The sequence below is a fragment of the Rhinoraja longicauda genome, chromosome 7 (assembly GCF_053455715.1).
Source record: "Rhinoraja longicauda isolate Sanriku21f chromosome 7, sRhiLon1.1, whole genome shotgun sequence".
NCBI lineage: Eukaryota > Metazoa > Chordata > Chondrichthyes > Rajiformes > Arhynchobatidae > Rhinoraja > Rhinoraja longicauda.
The window spans coordinates 38014-61678 of record NC_135959.1 but is presented as its reverse complement, the minus strand read 5'-3'; the positions used below and the strand labels follow the sequence as shown (position 1 = coordinate 61678).

The 23665-nt window shown below is 51.8% G+C and overlaps 1 protein-coding gene across 1 annotated transcript in view; it reads right to left on the bottom strand.

Moving 5' to 3' along the window:
• The window catches only part of LOC144595403 (fat-like cadherin-related tumor suppressor homolog), a 26175-nt gene extending 2510 nt beyond the window's left edge, over positions 1–23665 (bottom strand). Inside the window, exons 1-3 of the mRNA XM_078402905.1 lie at positions 23617–23665; positions 3274–4134; positions 754–867 (exon numbers count right to left, since the gene is read on the bottom strand). Coding sequence (XP_078259031.1) covers positions 754–867; positions 3274–4134; positions 23617–23665 — 1024 coding nt within the window. The remainder of the gene's footprint in view (positions 1–753; positions 868–3273; positions 4135–23616) is intronic.

Sequence of the window (23665 nt, the reverse complement as noted above, 5' to 3'; positions counted from 1 at the left end):
TGCTGCCGGCAGTAGCCCGTGCTCCCTGTCCACTATTCCCACCCTGGACCCGGCTGAGACCCAGTGATCTCCGGCCAAACCTCACGCTGTGTCTCCGCTGCCGAGACTCGCTGCTGCCCGACCCTCACGGGGCGTGAAACCGCTCCCCACTCCAGGAGGTTGAGGGGGGTCGGGGCGAGGGAGGGGGCGATGGAGGGGGCGAGGGAGGGGGAGGGGGCGAAGGAGGGGGCGAGGGAGGGGGCGAGGGAGGGGGGCGAGGGAGGGGGCGAGGGCGAGGGAGGGGGAGGGGGCGAGGGAGGGGGCTGCGAATGGACCTTCAGGCCCCGTGGCTCAGTTTCCCAACACTGGTCCCACACAGGCCGGGGCAGAGCAGGTTATAGCAGCATAGGCCATTCGGCCCATCGAGTCCACACCCGCCATTCAAACATGGCTGATCTATCTCTCCCTCTTAACCCCATTCTCCTGCCTTCTCCCCATAACCCCTGACACCCGCACTGATCAACAATCTATCTATCTCTGCCTTAAATATCCCACTGACTTGTGGCTCCACAGCCGTCTGTGGCAAAGAATCCCACAGATTCACCACCCTCTGACTAAAGAAATTCCTCCTCATCTCCTTCCTAAACGAGCGCCCCCCCCCCCCACCCTCCCGGCCTCTACCCCCCCCCCCCCCCCCCCCACCCACCCCCTGGTCTCCCCCTCTCCCCTCCCCCCCCTCTCCCCCTCCCCCCTCCCCCCCCCCCCCTCTCTGACCGGTGTTGGGGCGGATGCTGAACGCCCCGCGCTCGTTCCCGCTGAAGATGCTGTGGACGATCCCTCCGTTGGAGCCGTTCTGATGCTGAGCTTGGACCCGGACCACGGACGTGCCTGGGGAGGGGCAACACCAGTTACACTCAGCTCCGTGACACCCCCCGTCTCACCGCCCCACACCAACAGCTCGCCCCTTACCAGGGAGAGAGGGCAAGGGAGAGGGAAGGGGGGGGGGGGAGAGAGGGGGGGGGGAGGGGGAGAGATATGGGAGAGAGAGAGAGGAATGGGGAAAAGAAAGAGGGGGAAAGAGATGGCGAGACAGAGGGGGAGAGAGAGAGAGGGGGGGTAAGAGGGGAGAAGGGGGGATTGTTGAGGGTCGGGGTTGTCTACGTTGGCTTCGGTGAAGCATTTTACAAGGTCCTATAAGAAATGCTGGAGTAACTTAGCAGGTCAGGCAGCAACTCGGGAGAGAAGGAATGGGTGACGTTTCGGGTCGAGACCCTTGGCTGGACTAGAAGATGGAATGTCTCCAGGGACACTTGGTAGACGCGTGCGTCTCTCACCCTGTCCTGTATCTGAACACTGGACGGCTGGATTGTGATCGTGTGTTGTCTTTCACTGGCTGGTCAGCGCGAAACCAAAGCTTTTCCCTGTACCTCGGTACACGGGACAATAAACCAGACTGGACTGGACTGTGGACTGGGTTTGAAGTTGGCTTAGACTGGGCTTAGACTGGGCTCAGACTGGGCACAGAAGGTGGAGGAGGGGTGTTACTCTGGGTGGAGTTTCGGGTCGAGACCCTTCTTCAGACTGATCAGTTTAAAGAAGGGTCTCGACCCGAAACGTCACCCATTCCTTCTCTGAGATGCTGCCTGACCCGCTGAGTTACTCCAGCATTTTGTGAATAAATACCTTCGATTTGTGCCAGCATCTGCAGTTATTTTCTTACACGGGGAGATCGGTGATTAGTGGTTCCGTGAGGGTCGGCTCTGTTCGTTACATTTATAAATGATTTGGACGTAAACGTTGGTGGTCCGATCAGTATTTACAGATGACACAAAAATTATCCGAGTTGCGGATGGTGAGGAAGGTTGTTAAAGTCCACAGCTGGATCTCGATCAGTTACAGATGTTGGCAGCGAAATGGCAGCTGGAGTTTAATCTCAGCGAGGGTGAGGTGTAGCAGTTTGGGAGGTAAATGAGAGATTCGTGTGCAGAGGGGTGTCTCGGGGTACAAGCCCACAGCTCCCTGGAAGTGGTGACACAGAGATAGACTGGTAACTTGGGCGTGTGGAATCGTACAGTCCCTGTGTGAAGAAAGTCAGGCCGTGTGTGGAGCATTGTGGGCAGTTCTGATCGCTCCCTTTACAGGAAGGATGTAGAGGCTTTGGAGAGGATGCAGAGGGGGTTTACCAGGATATTGCCTGGATTAGAGAGTTCCAGGGGCAGGGAGAGGATGGAGAGGGGGTTTGCCAGGATATTGCCGGGATTAGAGGGTTCCAGGGGCAGGGAGAGGGGGCAGAGGAGGTTTACCAGATGCTGCCTGGATTAGAGGGCATTAGCTACAGGGAGAGGATGAAGAGGGGGCAGAGGGGGTTTACCAGAACGCTGCCTGGATTAGAGAGTTCCAGGGGCAGGGAGAGGATGCAGAGGGGGTTTACCAGGATATTGCCTGGATTAGAGGGCATTAGCTACAGGGAGAGGTTGAACAAACTCGGTTTGCTTTTTGTTGTGGGAGGTTGAGGGGAGAACTGATCAGCGGTCACGGTGGCGCAGCGGTAGAGTGTTACCTGGTGCCGTGTGTTACCTGGTGCCGTGTGTTACCTGGTGCCGTGTGTTACCTGGTGCCGTGTGTTACCTGGTGCCATGTGTTACCTGGTGCCGTGTGTTACCTGGTGCCGTGTGTTACCGTGTGGCGTGTGGTGCCGTGTGTTACCGTGTGGCGTGTGGTACCGTGTGCCGTGTGTTACCCGGTGCCATGTGCCGTGTGTTACCCGGTGCCATGTGTTACCTGGTGGCGTGTGTTACCTGGGGCCGTGTGGCGTGTGGTGCTGTGTGCTACCCGGTGCCATGTGCCGTGTGTTACCCGGTGCCGTGTGGCGGGTGTTACCTGGTGCCGTGTGTTATCGTGTGCCGTGTGTTACCTGGTGCCGTGTGTTACCTGGTGCCGTGTGTTACCTGGTGCCGTGTGGTGCCGTGTGTTACCTGGTGCCGTGTGTTACCCGGTGCCGTGTGCCGTGTGTTACCTGGTGCCGTGTGTTACCTGATGGCGTGTGTTACCTGGGGCTGTGTGTTACCTGGTGCCATGTGTTACCTGGTGCCGTGTGTTACCTAGTGCCGTGTGGCGTGTGTTGCCGTGTGCCATGTGTTGCCGTGTGCCATGTGTTACCTAGTGCCGTGTGGCGTGTGTTACCGTGTGGCGTGTGTTACCTGGTGCTGTGTTACCTGGGGCCGTGTGCCGTGTGTTACCCGGTGCCGTGTGCCGTGTGCCGTGTGTTACCCGGTGCCATGTGCCGTGTGTTACCTGGTGCCGTGTTCTCGGCCAGGGCCACGTCGGTCAGGCTCCGGCGGAATCTGATGCCGGGGTCTGGCTGTTGGCGCAGGTGTACGGTGACCACGCCGGTGCTGGAGCGAGCGGGCGCCCCCTGGTCAGTGGCCACCACCAACAGTGTACGTTGTCGTTGGGTCATGGGGCCGAGGGGTGAGAGGAGACGGACTTCACCGGTGAAGGAGTTGATGCTGAAGCCTTCCACCAGCGTGGAGAAGCGGTAAAATATAGAAGCATTGGCCCCCATGTCCTTGTCCTCGGCCTTCATGGTGGCCACCACCTGGTGGGCATGTGTGTGTTTGGAGATATTCACCACCAGTGGGTCAAGCAGGAAGTGGGGAGAGTGGTCATTGACATCCTTGACCATCACCTCTAGACTGGTGGTGGAGCTGCGGGGGTCTGAGGGGGCCGAGTCCACTGCCCGCACCAGGAACCTGTAGGTGTCCTCCTTCTCTCGGTCCAGGGGCCGGGCAGTGGTCACCTTTCCCTCCTTGTCCACGCTGAACATGCCCAGCGAGTCACTGCTCAGGTAGTAGAAGACCTCTCCATTGGAGCCTGCGTCCCGGTCAACAGCAGATACCTGGAGCACCAGAGTGCCGACCGCACCGTCCTCGCCAACCTCTGCCGTGTAGCTGGGCTCCTGGAACGTGGGCGCGTTGTCGTTCATGTCCAACACGTGGACAATGACAGAGATGGAGCTGCTGTGTTGCGGCTCGCCCTGATCCCACGCTGCGATGGTCAATGTGTACAGGACTGTGGCCTCCCTGTCCAAACCAGTCGTAGTGGACAACAGCCCACTGTCTCTGTCAATGCTGAAGTGACCCTGATCATCACCCCCTGCAATGGGACAACCATTAGAGACCTTCGTTAGAGACCAAACCACACGACTTACAATCCTCACCCGTTCAGTCTAGTTTACTGTCACGTGCACCGAGGTACAGTGAAAAGCTTTTGTTGCGTGCTGTCCGGTCAACAGAACGACAATATGTGATTACAATCCAGCCATTCGCAATGTACAGATACATGATAAAGGAATAACATTCAGTGCAAGGTAAAACCAGCAAAGTGCGATCACAGATAGTCCGAGGGTCACCAATGAGGGACTCAGTCCCCACCCACATGGTGATGGGACACAGCAGAGATGGGCAGATTCTAGATTCTAGATCAGCCATGATTGAATGGCAGAATAGACTCGATGGGCCGAGTGGCCTAGTTCTACTCCCACAACTTGTGACCGTGAACTTATGATCCACAATCTTCCAACTAAGTCAATCACCGTCTTGTGTCAAAGTCCCACCTGTCCCCCATTATCCTGAACATGCTGCCTGGGTTCCTGCATATCCACACAAACCTCTTCAGAATCCTCTACGTTTCAAACATAGAAAATAGGTGCAGGAGAAGGCCATTCGGCCCTACGAGCCAGCACCGCCATTCATTGTGATCATGGCTGATCATCTACAATCAGTAACCCGTGCCTGCCTTCTCCCCATATCCCTTGATTCCACTAGCCCCTAGAGCTCTATCTAACTCTCTCTTAAATTCATCCAGTGAATTGGCCTCCACTGCCCTCTGTGGCATAGAATTCCACAAGTTCACAACTCTGGGTGAATAAGATTACCCCTCAGATACGTAGAACAGCACAGCACAGGAACAGGCCGTTCGGCCCACAATGTCCATGCTGACCATAATGCCAGGTTAAACTAATCTCTGCCTGCACGTAATCCACATGCCTCCATCCTCTGCATATACTTGACCCTCTCCAAAAGCCCCTTAAACACCACTGAGTCCTGACCCATGATGACAGGGCATTGCCTGGACAGGTCAGGGGAAGGGGATAAGACAGATTGCAAGGCGTTGGGGTAATCATGGAACAGGACAGCACAGGAACAGGCCCTTCGGCCCACAATGTGTGTGTTGACAATACTGCCAATTTAAACAAGTCTACTGCCTGCCCTTGATCCACACCCCTCTGTCTCTGCATATCGCTGCGCCTATCCAGAAGCCTCTTAAACACCACGATCGTATCTGCCTCCACCCCAACCCCTGGCAGTGCGTTCCAGGCCCCCACCCCCCTCTGTGTAAAACACTTGCCCCCACACCTCCTTTAAACTTTGCCCCTCTCACCTTAAAGCTGTGCCCTCTGGTCTGTGACATTCCCACCCTGGGGGAAGGTTTTGACTGTCTACCCTCTCTACGCCTCTCGTAATTTTATAAACTTCTATCAGGTCTCCCCTCAACCTGGGACATTCCAGAGAAAACAATCTATGTAGCTGGAACCCTCTAATCCAACCTCTCCCTGTGGCTGGAACCCTCTAATCCAACCTCTCCCTGTAGCTCACACCCCCTAATCCACCCTCTCCCTGTAGCTCACACCCTCTAATCCACCCTCTCCCTGTAGCTGGAACCCTCTAATCCAACCTCTCCCTGTAGCTCACACCCTCTAATCCACCCTCTCCCTGTAGCTCACACCCTCTAATCCACCCTCTCCCTGTAGCTCACACCCTCTAATCCACCCTCTCCCTGTAGCTCACACCCTCTAATCCAATCTCTCCCTGTAGCTGGAACCCTCTAATCCACCCTCTCCCTGTAGCTCACACCCTCTAATCCACCCTTTCCCTGAAGCTGGAACCCTCTAATCCACCCTCTCCCTGTAGCTGGAACCCTCTAATCCAGGCAGCATCTGGTAAACCCCCTCTGCCCCCTCTCCAAAGCCTCCACACCCTTCCTGTAATGGGGGCGACCAGAACTGCACTCCAAACGCTGCCCGACCAGAGTCCTGTAAAGCTGCATCGTGACGTCCTGACTCTTGCACTCACTGCCCCGGCTGATGAAGGCCAATGTCCCGGCCCCCATCCTCACCAACCTGTCCACTGGACTGTGACTCTGAGCCTGACCTGTGAGGACCTTTGTTTGCCTTTGACAAGATCGCACAGAGCCGACTGGTCAACAAAGTAAAACCCAAAGATGGAAACAGGATTGAAAACTGGCTCAGAGGATGAAGTGGAATGGATGGGAGTGGGGTTTGTGATTACAAGAGGCTTCGAGATGAGTTTGTACCCTGTAACTGGGCTGTGAGTTTGTACCCTGTAACTGGGCTGTGAGTTTGTACCCTGTAACTGGGCTGTGAGTTTGTACCCTGTAACTGGGCTGTGAGTTTGTACCCTGTAACTGGGCTGTGAGTTTGTACCCTGTAACTGGGCTGTGAGTTTGTACCCTGTAACTGGGCTGTGAGTTTGTACCCTGTAACTGGGCTGTGAGTTTGTACCCTGTAACTGGGCTGTGAGTTTGTACCCTGTAACTGGGCTGTGAGTTTGTACCCTGTAACTGGGCTGTGAGTTTGTACCCTGTAACTGGGCTGTGAGTTTGTACCCTGTAACTGGGCGTTGGGCTGGGTTCAGGACTTGTTCTCTCTCTTGCTTCGTGTGATGGGATGTGTACCACTGATTCAGACCCAAGGGAAGTCTACAGGTGACAGTGGGGTTCACAGGTGACAGTGGGGTTCACAGGTGACAGTGGGGTTCACAGTGAAGTGAACAGAACAGCCGTTGCAAGTTGTAGTTCGTAAGTTCATGTTGCAGCAGCAGAATTAGGCCATTCGGCCCATCGAGTCCAGTCCACCATTCAATCATGGCTGATCTATCTCTCCCTCTCAACCCAATTCTCCTGCCTCCCCCCCATAACCCCTGACACCTCGAGGTGATCAACCTTGTGGGGGGGGGGGGGGGGGGGGGGGGGGAAGGTGGCAAATGGATTTAACCCCCAGCAATGGAGCAAGGCACGAGGTTGTGGTGTAATGGGGGCAGGTCACACAGGGAGCTGTGGATGGGCCAAGTGGCCTCTGTGGTGATAGGGAGGTGATAGAGGGATGTTTCTTCTTTATTAGGGAATATCAGAGTGGGGAGGTTGTGCGCAGTGTGGCGCGGGCTGTCTGGTCACCAGCTGCAGTGATGTGATCGCAGTACAGACGGCCAGGACGTGTTTACAGAGATGGGGCCAGACTGGGAATGGTTTATTGTGAGGAGCGGTGGTTGTTTACTGTTGAACAGGGAGGGGGGAGGAGAGGGGGGAGGAGAGGGGGGGAGAGGGGGTAGGGGAGAGGGGAGGAAGGGAGGGGAGGGGAGGGAAGGGGAGGGGAGGGGGGGGGAGAGGGGGGAGGAGAGGGGGGGAGGGGAGGGGAGGGGGGGAGAGGGGGAAGGGGGGGGAGAGGGGAGGAAGGGAGGGGAGGGGGAGGGGAGGGGAGGGAAGGGAGAGGGGAGGGGAGGGGAGGGGAGGGGAGGGGAGGGGAGGGGAGGGGAGGGCGTGGTTTCTGATGACACAAGAGCCTGTTTATTAGTATAATTTCTGCGAACATTTCACTGAAACCAAAAACATTGGGAGCAGATTTGATGAAGTTATAGGATGAGATGAGCTGGAGGAACAGAGGGTCAGGCAGCATCTACAGAGGGTCAGGGGTCAGAGGGTCAGGCAGCATCTACAGAGGGTCAGGGGTCAGAGAGCATCTATAGAGGGTCAGGGGTCAGAGGGTCAGGCAGCATATGACCCCATTGACGATGGTGCGGACAGAAAGATAGATGGTGGGATAAGCAGGGGTCCAGGGGTAAATGTCTTGTGCAGGGACCTGGGGTTAAGATCAGCTGAGGGGCGGCACGGTGGCGCAGCGGTAGAGTTGCTGCCTTACAGCGCCAGAGATCCAGGTTCCATCCCGACCACAGGTGCCGTCTGTATGGAGTTTGTATGTTCTACCCGTGACCTGACGGTTTACAGCACACAAGGAGGTAACAGTCCCTCGTGTGAGCTGGTTGGATAAGGACCGTTCCTCCCTCCTGACCCCCCCCACCCCGCCCACTCTCCACCCCCCCCACCCCGCCCCCTCTCCACCCCCCCCCACCCCGCCCCCCTCTCCACCCCCCCCCACCCCGCCCACTCTCCACCCCTGCCCCCTCTCCACCCCCCCCACCCCTGCCCCCTCTCCACCCCTGCCCACTCTCCACCCCCGCCCCACCCCCCCCACCCCGCCCCCTCTCCACCCCCGCCCCCTCTCCACCCCCGCCCCCTCTCCACCCCCGCCCCCTCTCCACCCCCGCCCCCTCTCCACCCCTGCCCCCTCTCCACCCCCCCCACCCCGCCCACTCTCCACCCCCCCACCCCTGCCCACTCTCCACCCCCGCCCCCTCTCCACCCCCGCCCCATCCCCCCCCCACCCCTGCCCCCTCTCCACCCCTGTAATGTATTCATGCATATTCATGTGCCATGTTAATGAGTGGGTGTTCCTTGAGCCGGGAATGCTGGGTAAATAAAAGCTGGTGCGATTCAGGCAACGAACGTGTGAGTGTACGTCATCTTTATGCCGTGCTGAACATAACAACCCCCGCCCCCTCTCCATCCCCCCCACCCCGCCCCCTCTCCACCCCGCCCACTCTCCATCCCCCCCACCCCGCCCACTCTCCACCCCCCCCACCCCCTCTCCACCCCCCCACCCCGCCCACTCTCCACCCCCCCCACCCCGCCCACTCTCCACCCCTGCCCCCTCTCCACCCCTGCCCACTCTCCACCCCCGCCCCATCCCCCCCACCCTTTATGCCGTGCTGAACATAACAAAATTGGCGACGAGGACGAGATTGTGGAGGAGACTGAGTTTGTTTTGCATAGCTTTTGTACTGCTAAGTTTTAGGTGGTTTGCTACACCAGAACAGGCAGGAAATCTGAGCTTGTGCAAAGAAAAAACTCTCCTCGTTCCTGTCATGATGATGAATCATGATGATGATATACAAATATGGTGGTGTGTGTATCAGGTGAGCGTAGAGCAGGTGAGCGTAGAGCAGGTGTGTGTGCTAAAGGCTGCAAGGCCTGGAAACAATAAACAGTCAAACGAAGCAATGTAATCACCATGGATTGTGTCTGCTTCATTATTACACATCTGAGACACAGATGTGACATTGGCGACAAGGATATTTTGGATATTTTGGATATTCTGGATAGTCTGGATATTTTGGATTCTGAATCCGAGACTACCTGCTGGAAAAAAAAAAGGTTAGAAAAAGGTTGTAATGGCTGTTGCTGGAGATGATTTCTTAGCACTTCGTGGAGTTCCCCACTGTGGTCCGACGGGTGATGCAAGTACTGTCAGCTTGAAATGGAAAGCTTGGCTGGTGGAATTCGAGGCCTACGCTGACAGTCACGGGCTCTTTCTTGATGAGAGTACGCTGGGGCAGAAGGCACAGCAGAGAACGTTGCTTCTCTTCACTGCGGGGCCAGCAGTTCGAGAAATGTTTAAAACACTCCCTGACACCGGTATGAAGGATGACTATAAGAAAGCCGTTGATGCATTGAACAGTCATTATGTGGTGGTACCGAATGCTACATTTCAACGCCATTTATTCCGCAAAACAACCCAGGAAGAGGGCGAAACTGTTGCTCAATTTGTGACGAGACTCAGACAGGTGTCTGTAGGATGCAAATATGTGGCTGCTGATGTGGAAAACCAGATATTGGATCAGGTTGTCCAGCATTGCAGGTCAGACAAGCTCAGGAGAAGGCTGCTAGAAAAAGGCGGTGAGTTAAACTTAAATGATGCTTTGTCGATTGCGGCAGCACTGGAAGCTGTTGAGGGACAATTTCACAGCATGAAATTAAAAGATTCCAAGACTGGGCTAGTTAATTGGTTGTCCCACGGGAGACAAAGAAGTAAGTCTGAACGTGAGATTGAATGTTACAGGTGTGGCAACATGGGTCACGTAGGGAAAGATGCATGTTGTCCAGCAAAAGGTAGAACGTGTAGGAAATGTGGAGGCAAAGATCATTTTGCAAAGAAATGCAAAAGTAAGGCCAGGGACAATACAAGGGATTACAAAAGCGAATCTTCCAAGGCAAGGGAGAAAGGGAAGTCCAGTGACAAATTAGACAGACGGTGGCAGTAAAAGAAGAGTCACGTCCGTCACGTAGAAGATGAGTTCGGAAGTGATGAGGACGGTGAGCATGCTATTAAAAGGGATTATCAGTTTGCATTGAATGAAAGCCATCTGGAAAAAGTTGCAGTGACCATCGGAGGTGTTACAGTGCCAGTGATTGTAGATTCTGGTAGTGACTGGAACATCATTGACAGATCACTGTGGGAATGCTTGAAACAGCAGAAAATCAAGTGCATGTCAAGGAGGTGTAGTAGGAAGTTATATCCATACACTGCAACTGAACCGTCGTAGACCATTGGATGTTTCACGGCTGTCGTAGAAGTCGGAGATAGAAAAGCTGTTGCAGAATTCGTGGTGATAGAGGAGAAAGGAGAACCCTTGCTCAGTACAAGTACAGCTGGAGAGCTGGGAGTGCTTCACATCGGAGTGCATGTCAATTCAGTGCAGTCATATGAGGACATGAAGCAGGAATTTCACTCAGTATTCCAAGGAGTTGGAAAATTGAAAGGCCGGCAAGTGAAGTTAGCTGTTGATGGAACTGTTAAGCCAATAGCACAACCAGTGCGGAGAACGCCATTTGGACTTCGTGGAAAAGTAGAAGCTAAAATCAAGGAGTTGATTGATCAGGATATTATCGAGCCAGTTGAACATTCAACACCATGGGCGAGTCCAGTAGTGATAGTGCCAAAACCCAATAATGATATCAGACTGTGCGTTGACATTAGGAGAGCCAATGAAGCAATAATCACAGAAAGACACACAATTCCGACGATCGAGGAAGTTCTACAAGAGTTATCAACTAGTAAAGTGTTCTCCACAATTGATCTCAAGTGGGGATATCATCAATTGGAATTACATCCAGAGTCAAGAGAGGTGACAACATTTGTCACTCACTGCGGATTGTACCGGTACAAAAGACTGATGTTTGGAATCAATGCTGCCCCTGAGATCTATCAGTATGAAATCCACAGAGTGATTCAAGGGGTACCTGGAGCAGCAAACATATCAGATGACATCATCGTCCATGCATCAATTCGTGAAGAGCATGACAGGAGATTGAAGCTAGTGTTGACTAGACTTCAAAAAGCAGGTCTCACTGTGAATGAGGACAAGTGCAAGTTTGGTGTCTCTGAGATGGATTTCATGGGACACAGACTCACTGACAAGTGAAGGGCTGAACCTGGCAAAGGCTAAAGTGAAAGATGTTGCAGATGCACGTGAACCTGAGAATGCAACCGAGATGAGGAGCTTTCTAGGACTAGTCAATTACTGTGCAAAGTTTATCCCAAATTTTGCTACACTGGCAGATCCGCTGAGAAAGTTGACCAGGAAAAACATACCGTTCCATTTTGGAAATGAACAGAGACAGGCATTCAATACCTTGAAACAGTGCCTAATGAGTGCAGAAACCCTTGGATATTATGATCTAGCTGCACCAACAAAAGTCATAGCAGATGCTAATCCAGTTGGTTTGGGGGCTGTGCTGGTACAGACACATGCTGATGGACCCAGAATCATAGCATATGCCAGTCGATCTTTAACCAGCGTGGAAAGAAGGTATTCTCAAACGGAGAAAGAAGCACTGGGACTAGTGTGGGCCTGTGAAAGGTTCCATGCCTACTTGTACGGTATTGAATTTGAACTTGTTACTGATCACAAGCCGCTGGAAGTGATCTATTCAACAAGGTCCAAGCCCTGTGCCAGAATAGAACGCTGGGTGCTGAGACTCCAACAGTACAAGTACAAAGTAGTCCACATTGCTGGAAAAACAAACATTGCGGACCCGCTGTCGAGACTGTTGAAGGATGAACAGCTAGGAGTAACATCCACTTTAGGGATGGAAGCAGAAAACTTTGTGCAATTCAGTCAACGCCAAGAGCCGTGGCAACAAGGGAAGTCGAAAGGGAATCAGAACATGATCCTGAACTTAATGATATCAGAAAGCGTATTTATAGTGGGCAATGGGACCAATGCCCTTACAAAGCATATGTTCCCATAAAAGATGGATTTTGTGTGATTGGTCAGTGTGTGCTTAGAGGTAACATATTGGTGATCCCGCAAGCACTACGAGCAAGGATCGTGTCATTAGCTCATGAGGGACATTTAGGCATCGTTGGTACCAAACAAAATTTGCGGAGCAAAGTGTGGTGGCCAGGTTGTGACAGAGATGCCGAAAAATTTGTCAGGACTTGCCACGGATGCCAAATCACAAGCAGGAGCAACCCACCAGAACCAATTAGAAGTACGAAATTGCCAACAGGACCATGGGTCGACGTAGCTGTTGACTTTCTAGAACCACTTCCAACAGGTGAATCAATTATGGTAGTGGTAGACTACTACAGCAGATACTATGAATATGCGGTGATGAAGTCAACTACGGCAGAAAAGACTGTACAGGCATTGGCAGAGATTTTCGCCAGACATGGGTTGCCTGTTACATTGTACTCCGACAATGGACCACAGTTTGTGTCAGAGACGTTTGCTGAGTACATGAGAACCACCGGTATTCATCATCATAGAGTGACTCCTAAATGGCCACAGGCTAATGGAGAAGTCGAGAGACAAAATCAGTCCATAGAGAAGAGGATACGAATCGCCCATGCCGAAGGGAAAAATTGGAAGGAGGTGCTGCTAGCATACGTAGCTGTATATCAGGCGATCACTCACTCAACGACTGGGAAAAGCCCGGCAGAAGCCTTGTTTGGAAGGAAAATTCGCACTAAAATGCCAGAAGTACGAGAGATCACGGAAGACCAGGAGCTGAGAGACCGTGATGCCGAAAAGAAAGGTGCGGCGAAATGGTATGCCGACTTGAAACGAGGAGCCAGGCACTCAGAAATAATGCCTGGTGATGACGTACTTGTGAGGCGAGATGATGGTGGTAAGATGGACACTCCTTACCATTGTGAGCCATACAATGTTGTATCGAGGAGCGGTAGCAGGGTGACAGTCAAGTCTCCAGAAGGTGTTATGTACAAGAGGAATATATCGAATGTAAAAAAGTACATGTCGAGAGACAGTCGAATCGAGGGCCAAAGTCCACCGAGAGTTACCGATTCAGAGGGACCAGCAGACATTCCTGAGGTGGTGACCAGACTTCCAGAGGCAGCAGACTGCGATGCAGGTGTTGAACAGAGACAGTATCTGGATGACAACACTTTAGCAGATTCAACAGACTTTGATGTTCTTGTGCCAGCTGGTAGACCACAACGTGAAAGGAAAGTTCCCAAAAGATACGACGATTTTGTGTTATAGACTATAGTTATAGTTTTGTTTAGTAATTATATGATATTTGTTTAGAGGCAAAAGAAACTTACAAGTTATTATTTGTATATTTGTATTAAGGAAAAATAACATAATAAGTAAAGAATTGTTTAATTGGGGGAAAAGAACACAGTAATTTAAAGTTTAATTCTGGTAAAGGAGGGATGTCATGATGACGAATCATGATGATAATATACAAATATGGTGATGTGTGTATCAGGTGAGCGTAGAGCAGGAGAGTGTGTTTGGTGTGTGTGTGTGCTAAAGGCTGCAAGGCCTAGAAACAATAAACAGTCAAACGAAGCAATGTAATCACCACGGGTTGTGTCTGCTTCATTATTACACATCTGAGACGGAGATGTGACAGTTCCTTTGTTTAAAAAAAAGAGAGGGACAAAATGGCGGCGTCCACGGGCTACATCGGAAGCCTGGGCATCTTTGACAAAAGTAGAGAGCCGTTCAGCTCCTATATGGAGAGAGCAAACATGTTCTTCATGGCAAACAACATCATGGAGACTAGTGGTGAAGGAGAGGTAGTGGCTGCAACAAATAAGGCCGTTCGTGAACGCATGAAAGTGATTCTGCTCACGGTGATCGGACCTGAAGTGTACGGCACACTCGTGAATATCCTTGCGCCCATAAAGGCAAAAGATGTGCCTTTCCGTGACATTATAAAGAAGTTGGAGGAGCACTTCAACCTAGAGCCTCTGGAAATTGCAGAAAGCTACAAATTCGGCACGAGAAACCAGAAGCAAAATGAGACCATCAGTGAGTACATTGTTGCCTTGAAAAACTTAACGTTGCACTGTAACTTTGGAACCTTTCTTGAACGCGCACTACGCGACAGATTTGTTTGTGGTCTAGTGGACGAACGAATTCAGTCCAGACTCATGAGCACTCCTGATCTTACGTTTGAGATAGCATGCAAGATTGCTACTACAATGGAGATGGCATCAAAGAATGCTCGCGAGTTTCCTTCACCACATACTGCAGTGGCCGTGTACACACACAAAGCAGCGCCTATGGCCAATCCAAAAGGGGCCAAACTGAAACCGAAGTATGGCGGGGAGCCGAGTGTAGCCAGTTGTTATCGTTGCAACGGTAATCACCCATCCCAATCCTGTCAGTTCAAAACAGCTAAATGCTATAACTGCCAGAAGAAAGGTCATATCGCCTCAGCATGTCGGGCCAAGCTTACAGTGGGAAACACACGACAATACCAGAAAAGAGTTCACAACTTAGACATGAACCCGGATGACAATGAACTTGGGTTGTACATCATTCATGCAACTGATGTCAATAAGCCTACAACCAGCCAAGACAAGGACTTTCGAATTAAACTATTGGTTAATGAACAGTTAATTGATATGTGCATTGACACGGCAGCAGACTGTTCGGTCATGAGCAAAGACCTGTACGAAACAAAGTTCTCACAGACACCATTGTCCGAGAGTAAGGTCAAGCTGAGAACCTACTCCGGCGAAGCCTTGGAGACGTGCGGACAAATGGATTGCAAAGTTCAGTGTAATGGCCAGTCAGTAACACTGCCCATCATAGTGGCCAGCTACAGAAATAAACCAACCCTCCTTGGAAAGGATTGGCTGAGTAAAATAAAATTAGACTGGAAGAACTTTTTCAGCATTGATGTGTCCAAATCACGTCTTGAAAATGTCATAAGCAAACACGCTGAAATATTTGCTGACAGTTACACGGGAATAACAGGATACTCTGCACACATTCGACTGCAGCAAGATGTGAGACCCGTGTATTATCGACCAAGACCAGTACCATATGCGCTAAAGCAACAAGTGGAGGAAGAACTCAACAGGTTGGAGTGGAATGGAGTACTTGTGAAGACAGACCAGAGCAACTGGGCAACGCCAGTTGTGGCTGTGCTCAAGGCTGACAAAACTGTTCAACTATGCGGTGACTACAAAGTCACAATCAACCAAGCTGTTGATGACGAACAATATCCTTTGCCAACCTCGCAGGATCTGTACGCAGAACTTAGCGGAGCAAGAGTCTTCACTAAGCTGGATTTGTCTCATGCTTATGCCCAACTCAATGTTGACAAAGAAAGTCAGCAGTGCTTGACCATCAACACACATAAGGGCTTGTATTCATACACAAAGCTGCCCTATGGTGTGAAATCTTCCCTGAAAATCTTTCAGTCCGTCATGGACAAAATGTTGCAAGGCATTCCGCACTGTGTGTGCAACCAGGATGATCTACTGATATTCACAGTGGGCATGGAAGAACATCTGGAAATACTTGAGCAAGTTCTCACACGATTGAACTGCCACAACGTCAAACTACGAAAGAGCAAATGTGCATTTGCACAATCAGAGGTGGTCTACCTTGGACTCAAAGTAGATTCCAACGGACTACGCCCAGTGAAGGTGAAAATTGAAGCAATTGTGAATGCTCCAACGCCCAACAATGTGTCAGAGTTACGATCATTCCTTGGGATGGTGCAATTCTATGCACGATTCCTTCCAGATTTAGCAACCGTGCTAAAGCCACTACATCATCTGTTACAAAAGGATGAGAATTGGATGTGGGGAAAGGAACAACAACATGCATACGACATCTGCAAGAAAAACCTGACAAGTGACAAACTCCTTGTTCACTACGACACGACGCGCGAGATGAAACTTGCTTGTGATGCTTCAAGTTATGGTGTAGGTGCAGTGATTTGCCACGTAATGGATGACAGACAGGAAAAGCCTATTGCTTTTGCCTCCCGCACCCTATCACCAAGTGAGCGCAACTATGCACAGATAGAAAAGGAAGCACTCAGCATTGTGTTCGGAATCAAGAAATTCCACCAGTTTCTTCTTGGCAGACCATTCACTCTTGTGACTGATCACAAACCACTACTCACGATACTGGGTCCCAAGTCAGCTATACCTTCCATGGCGGCATCAAGGATGCAGCGCTGGGCAATTCTGTTGTCCCAGTATGACTACAAGGTGGAGTACAGAAGCTCCAAATGCAATGCAGTGGCAGATGCGTTGTCCCGATTGCCCCATGAGAACTCTGATGTGGGAAGCGAGAACTCAATCTACACACTGCAAGTCGTAGATGAAGACTTTCCAGTGACTGCAACAGAAATTGCAGCTGAAACAGAGAAGGACACTGTGCTGAAGAGTGTCTATGAAGAGACATTGAATGGGTGGACTGAAGTCGAGAGTGGATCAAACTCGGAACTGAAGCCTTTCTATAATCGACGCCATGAATTATCATGCGAGCAGGGATGCATAAAGTGGGGTTACAGAGTGGTTGTACCAGAGTCTTTAAGAAACAAGATTATGTACGGACTTCATGCCGAACATCCTAGCATAGTTAGCATGAAGTCAATTGCTAGAAGTTTTGTGTATTGGCCTGGTATAGACAGTGACATTGAGTCACTGGTGAGCAAATGTAGCGTGTGTCAAAATTGCCGCAGTAAACCACCAAAAACACCACTGCAACCCTGGTCATGGCCAAGTAGACCGTTTCAGAGAGTTCATGTAGACTTTTGTGAAAAGGGTAATGATAATTTTCTGGTACTAGTAGATAGTCATTCCAAATGGATTGAGGCTAAGCATATGGGATCAAGCACTACTGCTGAGCGTACCATAGATGAGTTGAGATCAATTTTTGCATGTCATGGTTTACCAGAAGAACTTGTTTCTGATAACGGACCTCAGTTTCGTTCAGAACAGTTCAAAGAGTTCATGCAGCGTAACGGGGTAAAACACACACTTGTTCCTCCATACCATCCAGCCTCCAATGGGGCGGCGGAAAGGTCTGTTAGAGTATTCAAAGAGGCTCTCAAGAAACAGGTTTTGCAGGGTAGTTCAAAGCTCAGCATGAAACATCGTTTGGCTAGTTTCTTGCTGAAGTACAGAACCACACCATACACAACTATGGGTTATTCACCTGCAGAATTGTTGATGAAGAGAAGGCTAAGAATACGCCTAAGTCTAGTTTCAACCAATTGGCCTCGAGAGTTGAGCAAAAACAGTTAAGTCAAAAACACCACTTTGCCTTCCACAAAAAGGAGAGGAACTTCAAGCCAGATGAGCAAGTTTGTGTGCTCAGTCCTCCCCAACAAGTCCAGTCGAGGACAAATGGGATGTTGGGAAAATAGTGGAAGTGTGTGGAACAAAAAGATACTTAGTGGATGTTGGAGACAAGATCAAAAGTGTTCATGTGGATCAAGTGATTCCAGCCAAAGATGAACCAAAAACTGAGCATGAATTCCTAATCCCTGAGTATTCATCTGAAAGTGAGTTAGAAAGACTATTGTGGTTGATACACAAAATCCAGTGAGTACAGATAAAGGAACAGACTTCTCTAGTCAAGGTCAGCGTACTAACATAGAGCCAAACAAGCCAACAGTGAGTCTACACGTACATCTGTTACGTCTGTTGCACCTGTTACTGTTAGACGATCAGGCAGGAACCGCAAACCAGTGATTAGGTTAAATTTGTAAGTTAGACAACTCACTCTACAATTAAACGAAAATGTGTAAATAAACGTGTTATGTTTAGCATTTGAAATTTTGTAAATATGGTTAAAAGTATTGATTTAAATCAAGTATCACAACATCAAAATTGTAACTGAGTACTTGGATTTAATACTTAAAAAAAGGAGAGCAGTGTAATGTCTTCATGCATATTCATGTATCATGTTAATGAGTGGTGTTCCTGGAGCCGGGAATGCTGGGTAAATAAAGGCTGGTGTGATTCAGGCAACGAACGTGTGAGTGTACGTCATCTTTATGCCGTGGTGAACATAACAACCCCCGCCCCCCCACTCCACCCCCCCACCCCCCCCTCTCCACCCCCCCCACCCCGCCCCCCTCCACCCCCCACCCCGCCCCCCCCACCCCGCCCACCCCGCCCACTCTCCACCCCCCCTCTCCACCCCCCCACCCCGCCCACTCTCCACCCCCCCCTCTCCACCCCCCCACGCCCCCCCCACCCTGCCCCCTCTCCACCCCCCCCACACCCCCCACCCCCTCCCACCCGCCCCCTCTCCACCCCCCCCCCACCCCGCCCCCCCTCCACCCCCCCACCCCGCCCACTCTCCACCCCCCCCTCTCCACCCCCCCCACCCCGCCCCCCCTCCACCCCCCCACCCCGCCCCCCCCACCCCGCCCACCCCGCCCACTCTCCACCCCCCCCCCCTCTCCACCTCTCCACCCCCCACCCCCCCCCACCCTGCCCCCTCTCCACCCCCCCACACCCCCCACCCCCTCCACCCCCGCCCCCTCTCCACCCCGGCCCACTCTCCACCCCCGCCCCCTCTCCACCCCCCACCCCGCCCACCCCACCCCACCCCCCCCACCCCACCCCCCCCACCCCACCCCCCCACCCCACCCCCCCCACCCCGCCCACTCTCCACCCCCGGCCCCTCTCCAGACGATTGCCCAGGTCCCAGGTCCCACCACTCTGGGCTTCTGCCCCTCCCTGCCCTTCAGACGGTGCGTTCCATGTCTCCCCACTCACCCTCCCCACTCACCCTCCCCACTCACCCTCCCCACTCACCCTCCCCACTCACCCTCCCCACTCACCCTCCCCCACCACAGCTCCCAGCACCAGCAGAGCTGAGTCTCGTTCCACAACTCTGGGCCTTGCCTCCCACAGCTGGCGGCTTCCATTCTGCCCGGACTGGCTGGGCTCCTGAATCACAGCCAACACTTGCAGGAACTTGCCTCCATCAATCCTTATCCTCTAGTTCCTCACCCCCTCTTCCCCACCGACCTTGGCAGTGAGACCTCCAGTAGATCGCTGTCAGCTGCTCAGTCTGTTCCTCGTCGTGCCTCTGCTGAGAAACCCACCCCCCTGATCCCCAATCTGAGCCCCATCCTCAACATGCATGTGTTTATAAGCCCGTGTCCAGATGCTCAGAGAGGACTCGTTATCTTTCACTCAGGCTGTAGTTTACACTCACATTCTCTCTCTTTACTGCATCGTTTGGCCTGAGTTTCACCCTTGGTCCCATTGTACAAACTCTGCCTTTCTCTCTGAGTTCCTGTCCCACCTCTTTGACTTCAAGTGGATTGAAACAAATACTGATCTTTAGCCAGCCCACAGTGGCCAAACAACCTCAATCTCTGCTGTAAATCGTCCGTCATCCTGTGACATCGATATTAAATACCCTGGATATAAAAACGTCTCCAATTCAGGCAACATCTTGCTGAATCTACTCTGCTCATTCCAGCGTAACTTTACCCTCCCAATAAAGTGGTCAACTCAGTGTTTTGTGAAGTGGCAACACATCCCAATGTTGAGACCACCTGCCCACATCTATAAAGACCATGGACATTCTTCACCACTAGTCTACCTGCGCTGCAACTTCCAGGGAACTACGGACCTGAATCCAGGAACTTGCCTCCATCAATGTTTATCCTCCAGTTATCACAAAATGCTGGAGTAACTCAGCGGGTCAGGCAGCATCTCAGGAGAGAAGGAATGGGCGACGTTTCGGGTCGAGACCCTCCAGTTCCTCACCCCACGCTTCTCGACCGGACCTTGGCAGTCTCTCTCCAGGAGATCGCTGTCAGCTGCTCAGTCCGTTCCTCGTCCGTGCCTCTGGTCTAGAAACCCATCTCCCCGCTCCCCAATCTGAGCCCCATCCTCAACATGCATTCCTTCTCTCCACAGATGCTGCCTGACCCGCTGAGTTACTCTAGCACTCTGTGTCTACCCTGAATCCCAGGGTCTCTCTGTTCATCAGCATTTCCCTGCGCCCTGCATTCACTTTGCCTCACCCCATCCCACTTGTGTTGGGATTGAATTCCATCGGCCAACACTCTGCTCAACTTTCCATCTGACCTGCCGCCTGCCTCACTCCCCATCCACAACAGCAACATGCATGTCATGCCCCAACATGCACGTCACGCCCCAACATGCATGTCGCCCACCAACATGCACGTCACCCACCAACATGCACGTCACACACCAACATGCATGTCACACACCAACATGCATGTCACACACCAACATGCATGTCACACACCAACATGCATGTCACCCACCAACATGCATGTCATGCCCCATCATGCATGTCACACACCAACATGCATGTCACCCACCAACATGCACGTCACGCACAAACGTACTGGTCAAGTCGAGCGCACCGTGAAGTGCACAAGTCTGAGGTAGAGGCAGAATGAGAGTCTTGACTGAGACACATCGCAGGTGCCCAGACTCAGGTACATGGTAGATATGGTCAATATGTTTCACCACCAACAGGGGTCCCAGCACAGATCAATCAATACCACAGGGGTCCCAGCACCGATCAATCAATACCACAGGGGTCCCAGCACCGATCAATCAATACCACAGGGGTCCCAGCACCGATCAATCATCGTCATCCCAACCAAACTCATCTCCAAATGCGCGGAACTAGGAGTCAGCACTGCCCCTGCAACTGGACTCACAACCTCCACGACCAGACTACAGCGAACGTCATCTTCTATGGTAATCCTCCCCGTGGAGGATGCGTTCTCAGCCCCCTCCTCTCCTCCTCACTTAGCCCCCTCTTCACTCAGCCCCCTCCTCTCCTCCTCCTCACTCAGCCCCCTCCTCTCCTCCTCCTCACTCAGCCCCTCAACAATCTACATGTTCACAGACCACACCACATAGTGGGCCAGTCATCAAACAATAACTAGACAGAGGACAAGAAGGGGATTGAGATGATCGTGACCTGGTGCCGAGACAACCAGTTTGGGAAGGAGATGAGGAGGAATTTCCTTAGTCAGAGGGCGGTGAATCTGTGGGATTCTTTGCCACAGACGGCTTTGGAGGCCACAAGTCAGTGGACATATTTAGATAGATAGATTGTTGATCAGTGCGGGTGTCAGGGGTTATGGGGAGAAGGCAGGAGAATGGGGTTAGAAGGGAGAGATAGATCAGCCGTGATTGAATGGCGGAGTAGACTTGATGGGCCGAATGGCCTAATTCTACTCCTATCACCTATGATAGACAATAGGTGCAGGAGGAGGCCATTCGGCCCTTTGTGCCAGCACCGCCATTCAATGTGATCATGGCTGATCATTCCCAATCAGTACCTCGTTCCTGCCTTCTCCCCATACCCCTTGATTCCGTTTGCCCTGAGAGCTAAATCCAACCCTCACTCAATGTCAGCGAGACAACGGAGATGGAGATCAACATCAGGAAGTGAAGTGGTGCACACACCATCGTGAACATTGATGGCACCATAGTAGTGCACACACCATCGTGAAGTGCACACACCATCGTGAACATGGCACCATAGTAGTGCACACACCATCGTGAACATGGCACCATAGTAGTGCACAAACCACCCTGAACATGGCACTATAGTAGTGCACACACCATCGTGAACATGGCACCATAGTAGTGCACACATCACCATGAACATGGCACCATAGTAGTGCACACACCATCGTGAACATGGCACCATAGTAGTGCACACACCATCGTGAACATGGCACCATAGTAGTGCACACACCACCATGAACATGGCACCATAGTAGTGCACAAACCACCATGAACATGGCACCATAGTAGTGCACACACCATCGTGAACATGGCACCATAGTAGTGCACACACCATCGTGAACATGGTACCATAGTGGTGCACACACCATCGTGAACATGGCACCATAGTAGTGCACACACCACCATGAACATGGCACCATAGTAGTGCACACACCATGGTGAACATGGCACCATAGTAGTGCACACACCACCATGAACATGGCACCATAGTAGTGCACACACCACCATGAACATGGCACCATAGTAGTGCACACACCATCGTGAACATGGCACCATAGTAGTGCACACACCATCGTGAACATGGCACCATAGTAGTGCACACACCACCATGAACATGGCACCATAGTAGTGCACACACCATCGTGAACATGGCACCATAGTAGTGCACACACCACCATGAACATGACACCATAGTAGTGCACACACCATCGTGAACATGGCACCATAGTAGTGCACACACCATCGTGAACATGACACCATAGTAGTGCACACACCATCGTGAACATGGCACCATAGTAGTGCACACACCACCGTGAACATTGATGGCACCAAGGTCTTGATGCTTGAAAGCTTCACGTTCTGAGGAATATTGATTATAATCACGTATTGTCGTTCCGCTGACGGGACAGCGAGCAACAAGAAGTTTTCCACTACCTCGGTACACGTGACAATAATAAACTGATAAACTAACACATATAACCCACACATTGGGATCTGGGAATAACTGTGCATTGTTCCCTGAAGGTGGAATCTCATGTGGATAGGGTGGTGAAGAAGGCATTTGGTATGCTTGCCTTTATAAATCAGAGCATCGAGTATAGAAGTTGGGATGTAATGTTGAAATTGTACAGGGCATTGGTGAGGCCGAATCTGGAGTATGGTGTGCAGTTCTGGTCGCCAAATTATAGGAAGGATGTCGACAAAATGGAGAGGGTACAGAGGAGATTTACTAGAATGTTGCCTGGGTTTCAGCACTTAAGCTACAGAGAGAGGTTGAACAGGTTGGGTCTTTATTCTTTGGAGCGTAGAAGGTTGAGGGGGGACTTGATAGAGGTTTTTAAAATTTTGAGAGGGACGGACAGAGTTGACGTGGGTAGGCTTTTCCCTTTGAGAGTGGGGAAGATTCCAACAAGGGGACATAGCTTCAGAATTGAGGGACAAAGGTTTAGGGGTAACATGAGGGGGAACTTCTTTACTCAGAGGGTTGTGGCTGTATGGAATGGGCTTCCGGTGGAAGTGGTGGAGGCAGGCACGATTTTATTATTTAAGAGTAAATTGGATAGGTATATGGATAGGAGGGGATTAGAGGGTTATGGTCTGAGAGCAGGTAGATGAGACTAGGTCAGAGAGAGTGGTCGGCGTGGACTGGTAGGGCCGGACGGGCCTGTTTCCGTGCTGTAGTTGTTATATGTTATATGGTTATTGTGCTGTATGTCCACACACCCCGCTGGACTCTCAGTCCACATGTTGTCCTGTACACACAGTCCACACGTTACCCACACATACAACCCACACGTTATCCACACATACAACCCACACGTTACCCACACACACACCCCACATGTTACCCGTGCGCCCACACGCTACACTGGCTGGCCACGCATGCTCACCAATGATCCCGTATTCCAGCCGGCCGTTCTCTCCGGCATCGCTGTCCAT